We start from the raw sequence: 15,967 nt of genomic DNA, 5'->3' as shown, positions 1-15,967 counted from the left end.
CATCTCAGTTTCGATCCGAGAGACATCTTTCGTGGGACGCAACGGTTCTTTGAGAAGGGGTGAATTGTAACATCCTGAAGTGTGATATATGAAAAGGCTTAAGAGAATTAATTTGACTACTTATATCATCAAAATTGACTTACCTTTTTCGTCATACATCTGTTTAAAACTCCAGACTTAAGCGTGCTTGATCTGGAGTAGTGGAAGGATGAGTGACCTATCGAAAAATGATTTGCGGTACCATGTGAGTGAGGCTAAAGCACGGAGAAATGTCATGTCATGCGGTGATTCCGGGCTAAAGCATAAAAAATTAACGCACTGCTCGTCAGACGGTGTGAGATCCACAAACCGAAAAATCGGACATGGGTGGCCCATTAGCCGTAAACGGTCGGAGAGCGTTATAAATTTCGAACTAGTTAGAGAAGAAGTGGCTAATGTACCTAAAAGACTATAAGCCAAAGAGTCACATAAACGAGTGGCATCATCTTTGGGTTGCTAGTTGCTATAGAGTTTAGTTTAGTATATGGTGAAGAGATAACAGCTGTACACTAAATGCTTAACAGCAAAGAGATTTAAAAAAAACATGTAATTTGCATAGAGCGTACAAATACTCCTTTATTAAAAGTGTGTCTGAAACTTAGTGTGAAAACATGTTAAAAACTGTATGAAATAACAGCGGTACGGATTGAATCTCAATTTGCTTTTTACGCCATTGACCATCTTTCTGGGGCATTTATAGTTTTGTGACTCCCTTTCTGCTGGATTTCTTGAAGTTTGGTTTTATAGTTTTAATGAGAACATGTGTAGCTGACAAAAAAAAATGAGAACATGTGTAAACGGCGGATACCTTACGTGAAGAATTATTATTTTCTCTTGTTCGGCACAGTTAACGTAAGATAACGTTTTAAACGAAATGGAAGTACATTAACTTAGGAGAAAAATGTATATTTGCATTTGCATATGTACACACGTGCGACAGCCGACAGATGATGTAATTTAGTCAAATGGTTACATACTTACGAATGTATACTCATAGTAAAATTATTACACACGCGTACGTGTTATCAAATTTTGAATACATGCAACTATAATATGTTAAAATGTTTTCTGTGTACTACAGAAAAAGTTGTTTGATATTATCAAAGACGAAACATAATCCACTTTTCTGAACCCAAGCATTAGGATTTTGGTGTTTTCCTCATGTTTGCATGGGAACTCTCGAGAAATCGAATTCATAACATGTTTCATTTATTTGCACCAAAAAAAAAACATGTTTCATTTATTTAGGTTAGGCCAAGACCGATCATTTTTCAGCGGATCTGTCCTTCGTAGTAGATAGAGCCAGGTCTATAGTTTCTATCTTTCCAGTTATTCTTGAAGTTTGATCATATTTCATGGTAGTAAAGAATTGTAGTGTTAAGTCATTTGACAAAATATTTGTAGGTAGGAGGATCTTTCTTCTTTACGTACGATCATTAGAGCATGTACATCAATGAACCCCCCTTGGGGTTCATCTTTTCAATTTTTTATTATTAAACTTTTTCTTTTTTTCTTTTCGATTTAAAAAAAAAAAAAAAAAAAACTAGACCAATCGCGGGCCGCCACGACACGTGGGGCCCGCGCTACAGTGATGAACTTTAGGAGAGAGGGGTTCAGCCCAAAGAGCTTTAGGAGAGAGAAGTTCATGTGATTTACTTATTTTATTATTATTTTTTCTTGATTTATGTGTGAACTTTTCCTATAAACTCTCAATGCACATGCTCTTAGTCTCCAATCACATTTTTGCTGCAATTTCTATAGAACATTTGTATGAGTTTTTTTTTTTGCTAATTCTTTGACATTTGTATGAGTTGTTGATGTAAAAAGATATTTACCTGCTATCAATATGAAATCTTAACAAAGATTAAAAAAAAAATGAAATTTTGATGGTAGAAGACTGACCCGAGGTCTCTAGTAGAAACCCTCTAAAACATACATAAAAATTCAAGATAAATAGACCACGGTTGGAGGACGTGGTAGAAAAAGGCGTGAAGATATTGCCTTCTTCTCTTTCTCTACATTTAGCTCCTGCTTATCTCTATATCTATTGTTTCTCACAAACTATGACTTAATTGTCATAACTGTATGGTTACTTGATTTAAAATTGAAATGGTTTTTATCAAAAAGGTTTTTATATATTACTGTCTTATAAATATTTGTGTCCCAAAAAAAAAATTCTTATAAATATTTAAATGTTTCTTCTAAAATTTTCCTAAAATTGTATTATGTTATATCACTCAAACCAAAATATCATCAGTTATAATAATTATTTTTAGTGCACCATCATTCTCTACAGCAGCTATTTCTTACCTTCTCGTTTTTCTACCACTAACTCTTTACACAAGTAAAGATTAGATCATCTAGCTCACCTTTGAATCCAAAGGGCCATGCAACCATAAACCAAGTTATTATCAGAACTCCAACTTTTAAAACTCTAAATCCTCATTAGATACGAGAACAAAATTCATTTTACTTTTTGTTGAAAACGTGATTTAAGACCGATTTGTGTCAAATAGTATTATATCTTGTTCCTATAATATTTCCGAGCCGTAAAGACCGGTAAAGGCAAAGAACACATTAACAGGTACAAAGTATGATTAATAATATATGGCCACTATCTATTCAAACGAAATTAATCGATTAAAGATAAAATTTGATTTCTCATTACATAATAATCCATTAATTTTCACGCACGTGGAACCCATTTGGTGTACTTCCACGTCCTCTAAGAGAGCACTGACCCACTCATCAAATTGATACATCTTTATAAGCCCCTTCATCGTCACACAGGCATACACTTCCCTCTCAATTATTCCATATTCTCCTAATTTCTAATTGTTACACCTCAACACATTAGATTCTTACCAAACAAAAACGATTAGCTCCCAAGCCTAAGCTTTTATTTCCTTATAATTTTTCTCGGGTTTCTCTCTATAAAGAATGCAAATGACTGAGAGAGGCCGAGCCATGTGGCGCACGTGCCTAGCCTCGGCATTCCGCACAGCTCTAGCTTGCACAATCGTTGGTGCGGCTACACTCTACGGACCCGAGTGGATCCTCCGTTTTGTGGCATTCCCGGCGTTTTCTTACGTCACGGTCATTCTCATCATTACGGACGCCACGCTCGGCGACACACTACGTGGCTGCTGGCTAGCCCTTTACGCCACATGTCAGAGCGTTGCACCGGCTATCATTACACTAAGGCTTATAGGACCAGCTCGGCTCACGGCCGGAACTACTGCTTTAGCCGCGGCTTTAGCAGCGTTCGTGGTGGTGCTACCAAATAATTTGACACATTTGGTGGCTAAGCGGATCGCTCTTGGCCAGATTGTTCTTATTTATGTTATTGGTTATATAAATGGAGCTGAGACTGAGCCAGTCATGCACCCACTTAGAGTCGCAGCTAGCACCGCGCTTGGTGTTATAGCATGCGTTCTTGCACTTCTTGTTCCATTTCCTCGCTTGGCTACTTGCGAGGTACCACCTCCTCTCTCCCTCAATACATACATATATAACACACTTTGAACTGTTCTTATTTACGTTTAAATGCACAGATTTATCTTTATACGTAGTAGTAAAACTATGGTCTCGATTGTTTCAAACACTAATAATATGTTTAGTATATATAAGATACAAATAAAACGTATGTAAATAAAGAACCGAGATCTAATGTACAATTTAATATCTTGCATGGGAATAACATCTTCTTCTTTTTCTTAAGAAAGTGGAGGATAACATTTTTTTATTTACACAATTTGCTTCAAACTAACTATATTTCGATCATTCACGACTGTGAGAAAATGGTACATAAATTTTCCCATATTATAAGTAGCGGATTGCTTCAAAGGAAAGAAAAAAAATTGTTAAGAGTTTAAGTATCTTGTAGATCTGTATACGTGTTCGAAATAAACTGATAAAACAAAAGAAGAAAGTAATCAATAAGCAATTAAGCATAATAATAGATAAATAAGTGGACTTTGGTTATACAGTCACAAAACATGTTGACGTTGGTTTTTAAAGTGTGTTCGTAACTTTATTCCGTACCACATTAGTTTATATCTTTCTTATGTCAGAAACCACCGCCTAAAACTTTGTCCTAATTCTTCCCGATATTGCGCACAAGCTGTGTCGCATCACAAACAAATATGGCTCCCTTTTACAATATTAATTAACTAATATAATAGACCATGAAATCATAATAAAACATTTTCTCATCATTAATAGTAAAATGCTGTGTATAGTACTGAATCAACCCTCTCGTGTATGGTATAGGATTCTCTCTGATATTACCAAAATCAATTTACTTTAAATATACATATGGGCAGGTGAAACAAAGCTTCAAAGAGATTGGTCAAAATGTAACGACGCGAGTGAAGTTGTACATGAAAGCTTTTTGCGCCGAGGATGCAACCTCCGCAATGGCTTCTGTCTCACAAGCTCGAGAATTGTCTCGTATGTCCTCCAAGCTTTATCAAACCATCAAACGCTACCAAGTAATTAACCAATTATCATATTTCCGTTTTTCTCATAATTAATTTTAGTATAAATGTAGATGGATAATATCTAATATTCTAATGTTTATATATATATAGCCAAGCATGAGATGGGAGAGGCTTCCATTTAAGATATGGAGATGGCAAAACGTGAATGATAACAAAGGAGAGAAACTGCAAAGCATGGAGATCGCTCTGAGAGGAATGGAAATGGTATTAGCAAGCAAAACTCCTATACCTTCAAGTTTACTTGCGGGAGAAGTCAAAGATGGTATCAAGAACATGCAAGAACGTGTGATTCTCGCAATCAAACGAGTAAACAACATCCCCCAACCGTCAGTAACTCCAGAAACGGATCTAGAGAAACCAAACGAGTGCCTCCAAAAACTTCAAGAAATCCCGGAAACATCTCAAGATTTGCCCTTTTACTTCTTCTTGTTCTGCCTTAGGCTCCTCGAAACCATCTCAACGGCTAAACCGGAGGAGAACAAAGCAAAACCGGAGGAGAAGAACAAGGGCTCAGTCAAATCCAAGAGTAGGTCTTGGATTAGTTGTCGGGACAGCAAGAATGTTATGCCGGCGATAAAGTTATCGCTTTCGTTAGGTTTAGCGATTTTTCTAGGGTCGTTGTATAGTAAGCCAAACGGGTATTGGGCTGGTTTACCAGTAGCGATCAGCTTCGCGGCAGCAAGAGAGGCGACGTTTAAAGTGGCGAACGTGAAGGCACAAGGGACAGTGATAGGGACCGTGTACGGAGTGATGGGTTGTTTTGTGTTTCAGAGGTTTTTGACGGTTAGGTTTCTTTCTTTGCTTCCTTGGTTTATCTTCTCCGCCTTCTTGAGCAAGAGCCGTATGTACGGACAAGCCGGAGGAATCTCTGCGGCGATAGGAGCCGTTTTGATTCTTGGGAGGAAAAATTTTGGAGGGCCAAGCGACTTTGCGATCGACAGAATCATCGAGACTTTTATCGGGTTGTCTTGTTCGATCATGGTGGAGCTTGTCTTGCAGCCCACGCGAGCCGCTAATGTGGCAAAACTCGAGCTCTCTAGAAGCTTTCATGCTTTGTACGAGTGTGCGAGCTTGTTTGGAGCTAAACCGAGTAAAGCGGAGATCGTGGAGAGTCAAAAGAAGCTGAGAAGTCATCTGAATGCGCTCAAGAAGTCTACGGAAGAAGCACAAGCTGAGCCGAGTTTCTGGTTTTCGCCTTTTAACGCTTCTCGCTACGAAAAGCTGTTCAAATCATTGTGTAGAATGGCTGATCTGTTGGAGTTCAGCAGTCACGCGATAGGGTTTCTTGGAGAACAAGGAAAAGGAAAATCACCACAGTGCAAGGAGAATCTTAGAGACGTAGACAAAGATCTCAAGAGTCTAACACAAAGCATAGGTATTTTAGCCAAATCTTTTGAGGAAATTACTCTTCTCAAATCACTGGACGCCCTCGAAAAGGCGCTTGTAAAGAACGACAATAGCTCATGGGACATTGAGTTGGGGAAGACACCAAACCCTAGTTTCTCAAGCCCCGAGAGCGAGCCAGAAAAGATTCTAAATACGTATCTCCAGCATTGCAGAGGAGTTGCGGATGGTATGTTCCGTGCGGAAGAAGAAAGAGAAGAGGTTGAAGTGGACAAGAGTGAGGTTGTGTTGAGTTTGAGTGCATTAGGGTTTTGTGTGGAGAAAATGGGGCAAGAGGCAATAGAAATTGAGGAGATGGTTAAAGAGGTTGTGCAGTCGGAGAATCCTTCGAGCCACGTTAACTTGCATGAGATCTCTTGCAAAATACGTTCTTTGTACAAATAAACGTAATTCCCATTGATATCACAAATGGCGTCTGCAAGAAGAAAACGTTCCAAAAAAATAAAAAATAAAAAACGTTGCCTTTTTTTCCTCTTCTTGTTAATAAGGTTGTGTGGTTATATACCAATAACAATGTCAATTATGCTAAGGCTAAACAAACAAAAAGTTTATTTTTCTATTTTATATGTTGGGCCAATTTCAATATTTGTGGGCATGTAAAGCTTTTCTCGTCTTAGAACATGATTAACCTGAAGTTCTTAAAGTGGGGTTCTTAGCGGAAGTTAATAAACAGTTTCTTAACTTTTAACTAAAAAAACTAAGAACCAGTTCATAAAATTCTTATTTAAGAATCGGTTTTTAATTTTTTTTAGTTAAAAATTAAGAAACAATTTCTTAACTTCCGCTAAGAACACCATCCTAAAAACTCCGGGTTAATCATGCTCTTATATAAAAAAAATCAAAGTGACTAAGCATAGCATTTTACCCGCACCGCACCGAAACAAAACCAAAATGTAAAAAACTTGAACTACTTTTGTTATGAGCATTCTGGATAACTAATCCCGATCAGTTATACCTGATATCCGAAACATAACCCAAATTAAAATACCCGATATGTGTGGAAATCTTGTTGGTATGTTCCTTTTTCTTTCTACAGGAGCACTTACCCTTCTCACTCTTTTTACTTCAAGATTTAGTAATACTTAAACCTGATATTTGTTTTTTTTTAATTAACAACAGTGTCAAGTCAACCACTGAATCCGTGGACTCCAACGATGCCAAATAGCCAACATTGACTGATTAACCACCAAATACAACAGCGGTTAAATAACAAATTAACAATAATTATATTTTATATAATTACAAAAATCTTAAACATCATAATATGACAATAAATATAAAAAATATATTTTTAAAATATATTTTTTTTAATTATAGAAAAGATTTTAATTTTAATTTTTTATAATATAAATTAAAATATAATAGATATATTTTAGTATTTCTATTATTTCAATTTAAAATTTTTATTTTTATTTTTGTATTCATTGTTTGCTCTCTTATAGTTTTGGGTCATGGCAAAATGTAACGAGCTCGTATAGTCATTTTCGGAATGTCTCCTATATATAATGAAGCTATAATCTGAAGAAGAAAAAAAAAACTATAATCTGCTAACATCCTGCTTGTTTCGACTAATTAAATTAACCCCTAAAATGCTGTATGGTATCGACTAAAGCAAAACAAAAGATTTATTCTAGATAAATTGCGAATAATTTTTAGAAAAAGGTGCCATAGGTAAATTCGTTTAGCGCAACAACAATGGTTCGATTCCTATGGCGCATATCTCATGTAAACCTCCGTCAATATATAGTTAATAATCTATGCTTTGTTTAAACGTCTCGCAGATCTCGAAACTTAAGATCCATAAAAATCCTTAAACCCATATAACTTATTGCGGTCTTCCTTGTTTAAGCTAGACAAGTCTAGAATGGTGAAAAGTCAAAACTCTTTGAGTCTTTGTTTTCTTTTTGATCTATCTTTTTCATTCTTGATATAAGGTTTTTTTGTTAAAACTTAATTTGTAAGCGACGTTTGGTGAACCAAACTAAAATTTGGGTTTGGTGCAATCCTGTTGATTGGATTATTCCTCTCACTTTTCTGGTAGGGAATTTTCTTTTTTTCCATGTTTTTTTAGCGTAGATAACAAATCTTGTGGGACTCATCTCATGTTTCATATGATTTTAAAAAAATGTAAATATGCTTATAAATATCGATTTTATATTGTTCTTGTAGTACATCATCGAGACTAGAAGACTAGTTGTGTACAGTTTTCGTTTCATCAAGCTCCTAACTGCTAGCTAATCATCAGGTTTAATTAGTTCTCTAATGCTTGTGATTGATGTAAATATGCATGTGTATGTTCATTTGATAATCTGTGATTATGTTTTTCTAATTTGCAGAGATGGCAACGAATGGAACGACGACGAAGCCACCACCGATGCCTTCTCCTCTGCGTAATTCTAAGTTTTTGCAGGTTTATTCTCTCAAAATATTCTTTCAAATCTCTAGAATCAATATTGAGTTTTAAAATGCAGTAAAGTTTTTAGTATAATGTGTAATATTTTAGTATAATGTGTAATTAAGTCAAAAGTCATAAGTTGATACTCGATTTGTATTTAGATCTCAGTCTCACATAAATGGATTTGATTGTTGAAACTGAATGTGCTTGGATGGTTTTCAAAATTGCAGTCAAATACGAGGATCTTGGTGACAGGAGGAGCTGGATTCATTGATTCACATTTGGTTGATAGATTGATGCAAAACGAAAAGAATGAAGTAATCGTCGCTGATAATTACTTCACAGGAACAAAAGACAATCTCAAGAAATGGATTGGTCATCCAAGATTTGAGCTTATTCGTCATGGTATTATCTTCTTTTTAATCACCTTACTATAGAGAAAAAAAAAACAAATGCGTTAATTAACTAACTCCTTTTATTAATTTTCAGATGTGACAGAACCTCTCATGGTCGAGGTTGATCAAATCTACCATTTAGCATGCCCTGCATCTCCAATTTTCTACAAATACAATCCTGTTAAGGTTTGTTAAATTTCATTAACTGAAAAAAAAAATCATTAACTCAAAACATGACTAATGTTTATGATTTATGATCATAATAATCAGGGTTTTCTTTTGTTTTAATGACAGACGATAAAAACAAATGTGATTGGCACACTTAACATGTTGGGACTAGCTAAGCGAGTTGGAGCAAGAATTTTGCTTACTTCCACATCTGAAGTGTACGGTGATCCTCTTGTTCATCCTCAAACCGAGAGCTATTGGGGAAATGTAAACCCCATCGGTAAGTGATTACAGTGTTCAATCGTAATAATCTCTAAGCTACTAATTACCTAACATAAATGGATCATGATGCAGGTGTTAGAAGCTGTTACGATGAAGGAAAACGTGTTGCAGAGACTCTGATGTATGATTACCATAGGCAACATGGGATTGGTAAATTATACCATCATATTCTATTTCTTTGAATACTTTTGGTTAGCTAATTAGTTATTATTGCTATTGGGTTATTGTAGAAATACGCATAGCGAGAATATTCAACACATATGGTCCTCGTATGAACATTGATGATGGTCGTGTCGTGAGCAACTTCATTGCTCAGGCTCTCAGGTGAAAATCAAGTTCTTGAATTTGTATTTATTTATTTTTTGCTAACCAGGTAAAGATTGAGTTGAATCTTACTATCCTAGACTAATGTTTGGTTTTGCAGAGGAGAAGCCCTAACTGTTCAGAAACCGGGAACACAAACCCGAAGTTTCTGTTATGTTTCAGACATGGTATGTTTGTCCATTCTATATAGCAAAGATGTATATAGAAAATTGTTACATAGTTCACAACTTTGGTATTGTAGGTTGATGGTCTAATGCGTCTGATGGAAGGAGACCAAACCGGACCAATCAATATAGGTAATCCAGGCGAATTCACGATGGTTGAACTTGCTGAGACGGTTAAAGAGGTTAGTTAGCATTTGTCTTTGTTGTTATTTTGTTTTTCATGTAAATGTGATTATACTGAGAATTGAGATTTTGATGCAGCTTATAAAACCGGACGTGGAGATAAAGATGGTGGAGAATACACCGGATGATCCGAGGCAGAGGAAACCAGATATAAGCAAAGCTAAAGAAGTTCTTGGTTGGGAACCAAAGGTGAAGCTCCGTGAAGGGCTTCCTCTTATGGAAGAAGATTTTCGTCTCAGGCTTGGCGTTCTCAAGAAATGAACTGTGTTTTAAAATTTCATTTAAATTTTGTGTTTTTATCAGTCATTTTTGAGTTTACTGGGAATAAGACATTTTCAAGAGTGGTGTGGTTATTACTTTGGAGTTTTATTGGTGATCAATGAGATGCTTTCTGCATTTTTTTTCTTTTGCAAAATTAGTCATATACTGACACTGATCTTGTGAAAACTGTAATATTTCATACTATTTTTGCTTGTACTGTAGTCCAGATGAATGATCGATCTCAATGAATAAATAGAACTAAAGGAATGATAATTAGTGGAATCCAATTGGACGGAATAAGTATTCCATTTGTTTCGGAACTATTTTTATGTAAAATGTATTTACAAAAAAAAATGTTGTTATTTTTTTGGAATGACAAAAAATAATATGAAATGCTCTTCTTTTTTTTTATTGCAGAAGGTGAACATTTTGTGGAATAAGAAGAAATTAAGTATTCATAAAGTTTCTATTATAAAAATGCATTCCAGTTGAACCCTCAAGAGTTCTTCGAGTCATTCGAAACAGGTTAAAATCCAGAGTTTTTGTTCTTGAATATTTCCGTTTAAATAGTTACAGATAAATCAAGCATACAGTTTTGAATGTAATGATTGGTGGCTTGGTGATGCACAGACGTAAAAGTGAAGCCGTTGATATTTTGTAACATACAAGATGTTTTATGTAAAAGCCCAATAGTGTGACCATTCAAGAACGTATTATGTTTTTGTATCACTCACAGTGACTCACGGCACTCGTTTGATGTGTGTTGTACGAGTTCTCGAAGATAAATAGATCTCACGTATGTCTCAGTATTTACATCGCCCGGCAATTTACAATCAGTGGAGCCTTTTAAGTGTCGGAACATAAAAATAAAAATAAAATAAATAAGTGTCGGAACATATAAAGAAGATGCACAAGAGTTTTGATCTCAACGACTTGAAAACCGAAACCATCAAAACGACATCGCTTCACTCCAGATAACAAACACATCCATAACCGTCCCGGTTAACTTGGTCGAGTTACACGGTCCAACAAATGAAAAGCACAATCATCGATTTTACCTAAGAAGCAAATCACAACCGTTGATTCATCAGTAATCGACGATGCATATCCTTTCTTATACATTCTCTCGGATCGCCATCCTTAGCCGTACAATAAGAAAATAAATCGAACGGCCACGATTGATTATCTAAGATAGTCGTCTTCTTTATAACTCACCATCTGAATCTAAAACCCTCAAATCATCTAAATTTTCCTAGAAAGTTCAAAAAAAATGTCAGGAAGAGGAAAAGGAGGAAAGGGATTGGGAAAAGGAGGAGCGAAGAGACACAGGAAAGTTCTCAGAGACAACATCCAAGGGATCACGAAGCCTGCGATTAGGCGACTGGCTCGCAGAGGAGGCGTGAAGCGGATCAGCGGCTTGATCTACGAAGAGACGAGAGGAGTTTTGAAGATCTTTCTCGAGAATGTGATCAGAGACGCCGTGACTTACACTGAGCACGCGAGGAGGAAGACGGTTACGGCGATGGATGTTGTTTATGCTCTGAAGAGGCAAGGTCGCACTCTCTATGGATTCGGTGGTTAAAATCGGTTGTTTTCGGTTTGGTTTCTGGGTGGTGCTGTTGCTGCTGATTAAGTCGGTTTACTTTTTTGTTGGTTCGTTTCTTGGTTTGTTATTAGCGTTTGGGTAATTGCACTATCTTATATATTAAAATAGAAGTCACAACCTTGATTCATGTGTGATTTTTTTAAAAATGGACCTAATAGACATATACATAAAAATTCATACTATACTTTAATTCAGACTAATAATAAATATAATTTTTAAAATATTTTAATCATAGTATTTTTTGATATCTTTTTATTTTAAATATAAGATATATTTATTTTAAAATTCTAACAAATCTGTTTAAAAAGATTTTTACAAGATCTTCATTTTTGGAATTATATTTAAATATTTTCACTAATTTCGAAATTAGCTTAAAATATTATTATACATTAATATATTCAGTTATATAAAATGAAAAATAAAAAAATCTATGATATTTTAGTTATTATATAATCATAATCAATCATATTAAATTAAAATTATTATATTGAGCTAAATATAATAAAATTGTATTAAATTTATATATTTATATATTTTATTTTCGTAATTATAAAATATTTATGTTCAAAAATAAAATCTAATATGTTGGTAATATGGGTTAACATTGTCAAACTATATAATACATGTATAAAAATTAACATGTATTTATTTAAAGTTAATAATATAAAATCTTTGTAACTACTTTAATCATAATATATTTTCATTTTAAATATAATATACATTTATATATTATATTTAAAAAATTCTAATAAATCTGTGTAATATTTAAACAATAACTTAATGTATTTTAAGTTATCGTTTAGAAATGAAAATAAATAAATTATATCCTATATTATCTATTTTTATAATCATGATCATGTTAAAATATAATTATTATACTAAAATAAATATGATAAAATTATATTCAATTGATAAATTTATAAATTTTATTTTCATAAATATAAACTATTTATTTAAAATATAATATGATGATAGAACGACTTAAAATTAACAAACTATATAATACATGTCTAAAAATTAATATATCTTACACTTTTATATATACAATAATAAATTATCTAAAATGATTAAGCATAAAAATATTGGTAAAAAGAAATCCAGTTTTGAAATACGGGTCAGAATTTAGCATAAATTAAATGCAAAATATTTTTTAAATATATTTTCTCATGAATATATTAATTTTCTTAATAACTAAATGCAAATACAATAAGATAAATATATAATAAGAAGTGGTAAATACATAAAGTTTAAACAATTAATTAATTATAACATGTAAATTATAAAATTATTATATTTGAAATAGTTATATAAATATTTAAATATATGATTAACATTAAAAATATATACCACTTATGTTCTAAACAATAATTTATGTATAGAAAAATGAAAACAAACACCTGTGCGGTTGCACGGGTCAAAATCTAGTTTTTTATTAAAGTTTATCTTTTTGTGTAATGAAAGTTCGATTACTAATTTTCAAGTTTTTGCCAAATCCTTCTATATAATTATCAAATTTGCGATTGATGCTTTATTCTTCTCAAATAATACGATATTGATGATTCTTAAATTTTGTCAATCGGCGAGTCATGAGTTCATGATGTCATAACATTTGCTCTGCTGTATTGTGGTCTGAAACTTGGCTTCTTTGTGTTGACGAAAAAGTGAAGAATGAGCTTATTGGCGTGATTCTAGAAACAAGTTTGTGATGAAATTTTATAGTCAACAAAAATTCATCTCTTTACAAAAGCATTATCGTTGTGGAGTTGTTACTAATAAACTCTGATTTTAGCGAAGATGATTCATAATTATGTCGGAAAATCAATATGTCTATCGTTTTTCAATGTTGTGAAAACTGAAGCGGGAAGGCTAAAATTTTCACATGTTTTGTTTGGCGCCAGACCTGGGTGGGAGTCTAAAACTTTCAGATGTATTGAAATAAAACCACGCATGAAACCAGGCTGGACGCTATTTTAATCGCATGACACGTGATCAGTCCAGGATAAAACTTGTAAACTTCCGTCAGATCCGAATAAGATGCATAGCTTCATTAAAATAAGGAAAAAGAAAAAGAAAGGGCCCTACCGGGTTCGAACCGGTGACCTATTGATCTGCAGTCAATTGCTCTACCACTGAGCTAAGGACCCTTATTGTTTTAACAACGAATTATAAAGTAATATCATGGATAATTAAAAACATGACTGATAATAATGGGAGGAGCTTAAAGAGAGTAGTTATATAATCCTTAAAACTTTTGCATTGGATGCTAATTATTAAGCTAGAGGCTCTGCGTATAGTTTTATACATTGGATGAATCAAGAATAGCAACACTGAAACGAGTTATGTAGCTTTTGATCCAAAAACACGGTAGGATTAGAGAAACTAATGCAGCGACGTATGCGTGTGTGACGAAGAAGAGTGCTGAGAGAGGACGCTTGCACGTTTAGCGAACTACTGTTCAGAATTACAAATTTACCATCTGTTTACGAATTAATACCAATATAACATATGATTAGATAATGGTGTTTGATTACAATTGTAACAAGGAAGTTTTAATTTACTATTCGAACGACAGAGATGTACACCGCTAGTTTTAATATGAAGAGGTAATATCATATCTTGATAGAGCAGCGGACAACCAATGGTTGAGAATTGTCACCAGATTATAGAATGATGCTAATGGGAGTTACAAACCTGGTTATTCTTATTTCTTTGATTACGAAGGATTTATAAAATATGGTTACTAATAGTTGTCACAAATACCATTCCATTTCGTAAAATTCCCCGCAAAAGACAATAAGAGTATGGATCTCTTTGTCACACGTCATACACATTTTACCAGTCATATTTATATAATCTTGATGCGTTAGCGAAGTATGAGCATAGACTAAGCTAACAACTCGAGTAATTTGCAAACAAATTATTGAACAAAGAGATTCATTAAACGATAACATATGTTCTTCCACAATTACAAACCAAACTCATTAAAACTAGATAAGCATAACCCATACGATTTTTTAAAGTAGATAAAACCAAAAGCGACCAGATCTAGAACCCCTAAAACACGAAAACACCATTCAAGAGCTAGTAAACTTAGTCACGGCCTTGGTTCCTTCAGACACAGCGTGCTTCGCGAGCTCACCGGGGAGAACAAGCCTAACAGCAGTCTGGATCTCCCTCGAAGTAATCGTGGGCTTCTTGTTGTACCTAGCGAGCTTCGAGGCCTCCTGGGCGAGCTTCTCGAAGATGTCGTTGATGAAGCTGTTCATGATCCCCATGGCCTTGCTCGAGATCCCGATGTCAGGGTGGACCTGCTTCAGCACCTTGAAGATGTAGATCTTGTACGTCTCGATGCTCTTCTTGTTCCGCTTCTTCTTCTTGTCGATAGCCCCGGCCTCCTTCGGCAGCTTCTTCCCGGCCTTTGGTTTCTTCTCCGCCGGGGCTTTCTCGGCTACCTCCTCGGCTGGCTTCTCGGCGGCGGCGGCGGGTTTCTTCTCTGCTGGCTTCTTTCCTGCCTTTGGTGCCATCTTGATTGATCTGGTTTTTTTTTTGGGGAAAGAAAGAGATTTAGGTTTTTGCGATGAGGAGATCTCTCAAGGGTGTGGAGATGTTAAGAAGGAAGAAGAAACGTATTCTATTGGATAAGAATAGCTAACGGGGATTGCTGATGTAAGACATGGTTGTCCGTTGGATGGACGATATTATCGTTTCTAAATCAACGGCTGTGAACGGACGTTTTGGATAAGTGTTTCTTCTTCTCGGATCGGTGACGTGGATCCCCGCTTTTTTTTAAGAGAAATTGCACTGTATGACGTCCAAAAAAATTATAATTAACTCAGTGACCAATTGCCCTATTATACCAATATACTTTATGTCTATTATGTAATAATGCATTTTTACCCTTGTATACAACCGGTGTAACCTGCTGAAAGAAAATAAATATAAATTATTTTTTATTTATTCTAGAGAAGTAAACGTGTCTTTTCTTTTGACACAAATTGTAAATGATAATAATTGTGAAAGCTTAATGCTTTCTTCTCCATTTTGTCCGCCACTGAAATCACCGAGTATATTACCAGCGACGTTTGTGGAGTACCAGCCCGATTGTGACGCCTTTGTTGGAGATGGGAGACAAAGGATTCACGGCTTCTGAACTCGAAAGTCGCAACAATCGTACCGTCTCTGTGAGTAATTTCTCACTTCGAGATTCAACAGTTCGTGAAGACCATACTTAAACGCTTGTAAAT

At 34.7% G+C, this 15,967-nt stretch overlaps 4 protein-coding genes and 1 non-coding gene across 5 annotated transcripts; 3 read left to right on the top strand and 2 right to left on the bottom strand.

The window, feature by feature from the left end:
• The first annotated feature begins 2,653 nt into the window (after nucleotides 1-2,653).
• Nucleotides 2,654-6,509, top strand: LOC106352614. The gene is made up of 3 exons (XM_022688905.2): nucleotides 2,654-3,516; nucleotides 4,365-4,532; nucleotides 4,632-6,509. The coding sequence occupies exons 1-3, from the start codon at nucleotides 2,980-2,982 to the stop codon at nucleotides 6,327-6,329; spliced, it is 2,403 nt and encodes an 800-aa protein (XP_022544626.2). The 5' UTR covers nucleotides 2,654-2,979; the 3' UTR covers nucleotides 6,330-6,509.
• A 1,524-nt stretch (nucleotides 6,510-8,033) lies between these two features.
• Nucleotides 8,034-10,414, top strand: LOC106356635 (UDP-glucuronic acid decarboxylase 6-like). The gene is made up of 10 exons (XM_048736882.1): nucleotides 8,034-8,190; nucleotides 8,282-8,355; nucleotides 8,571-8,745; nucleotides 8,830-8,921; nucleotides 9,030-9,183; nucleotides 9,258-9,335; nucleotides 9,416-9,509; nucleotides 9,610-9,676; nucleotides 9,751-9,855; nucleotides 9,935-10,414. The coding sequence occupies exons 2-10, from the start codon at nucleotides 8,284-8,286 to the stop codon at nucleotides 10,115-10,117; spliced, it is 1,020 nt and encodes a 339-aa protein (XP_048592839.1). The 5' UTR covers nucleotides 8,034-8,190; nucleotides 8,282-8,283; the 3' UTR covers nucleotides 10,118-10,414.
• Nucleotides 10,415-11,270: 856 nt separating this feature from the next.
• LOC106352613 (histone H4) lies at nucleotides 11,271-11,850 on the top strand. The gene has a single exon (XM_013792235.3). The coding sequence runs from the start codon at nucleotides 11,388-11,390 to the stop codon at nucleotides 11,697-11,699; it is 312 nt and encodes a 103-aa protein (XP_013647689.1). The 5' UTR covers nucleotides 11,271-11,387; the 3' UTR covers nucleotides 11,700-11,850.
• A 1,945-nt stretch (nucleotides 11,851-13,795) lies between these two features.
• Nucleotides 13,796-13,867, bottom strand: TRNAC-GCA. Its single transcript has one exon. It is a non-coding gene; the product is annotated as a tRNA-Cys (tRNA).
• A 773-nt stretch (nucleotides 13,868-14,640) lies between these two features.
• On the bottom strand, nucleotides 14,641-15,675 carry LOC106352612 (histone H2B.3). The gene has a single exon (XM_013792234.3). The coding sequence runs from the start codon at nucleotides 15,245-15,247 to the stop codon at nucleotides 14,798-14,800; it is 450 nt and encodes a 149-aa protein (XP_013647688.1). The 5' UTR covers nucleotides 15,248-15,675; the 3' UTR covers nucleotides 14,641-14,797.
• Nucleotides 15,676-15,967: the final 292 nt, after the last annotated feature.

The sequence above is a fragment of the Brassica napus genome, chromosome A7 (assembly GCF_020379485.1).
Source record: "Brassica napus cultivar Da-Ae chromosome A7, Da-Ae, whole genome shotgun sequence".
Lineage (NCBI taxonomy): Eukaryota > Viridiplantae > Streptophyta > Magnoliopsida > Brassicales > Brassicaceae > Brassica > Brassica napus.
The sequence above is the reverse complement of the archived record's forward strand: the minus strand, read 5'-3'. Positions and strand labels throughout refer to the sequence as shown.

Excerpts from the sequence above, each read along its gene's own strand:
- LOC106352614 (XM_022688905.2), top strand. The coding sequence starts at position 2,980 with ATGCAAATGACTGAGAGAGGCCGAGCCATGTGGCGCACGTGCCTAGCC. Across the intron at positions 3,517-4,364 it reads CTCGCTTGGCTACTTGCGAG|GTGAAACAAAGCTTCAAAGA; the intron begins GTACCACCTCCT and ends ACATATGGGCAG. Across the intron at positions 4,533-4,631 it reads AAACCATCAAACGCTACCAA|CCAAGCATGAGATGGGAGAG; the intron begins GTAATTAACCAA and ends ATATATATATAG.
- LOC106356635 (XM_048736882.1), top strand. The coding sequence starts at position 8,284 with ATGGCAACGAATGGAACGACGACGAAGCCACCACCGATGCCTTCTCCT. Across the intron at positions 8,922-9,029 it reads ACAAATACAATCCTGTTAAG|ACGATAAAAACAAATGTGAT; the intron begins GTTTGTTAAATT and ends TTTTAATGACAG. Across the intron at positions 9,510-9,609 it reads TTCATTGCTCAGGCTCTCAG|AGGAGAAGCCCTAACTGTTC; the intron begins GTGAAAATCAAG and ends TTGGTTTTGCAG.
- LOC106352613 (XM_013792235.3), top strand. The coding sequence starts at position 11,388 with ATGTCAGGAAGAGGAAAAGGAGGAAAGGGATTGGGAAAAGGAGGAGCG.
- LOC106352612 (XM_013792234.3), bottom strand. The coding sequence starts at position 15,247 with ATGGCACCAAAGGCAGGAAAGAAGCCAGCAGAGAAGAAACCCGCCGCC.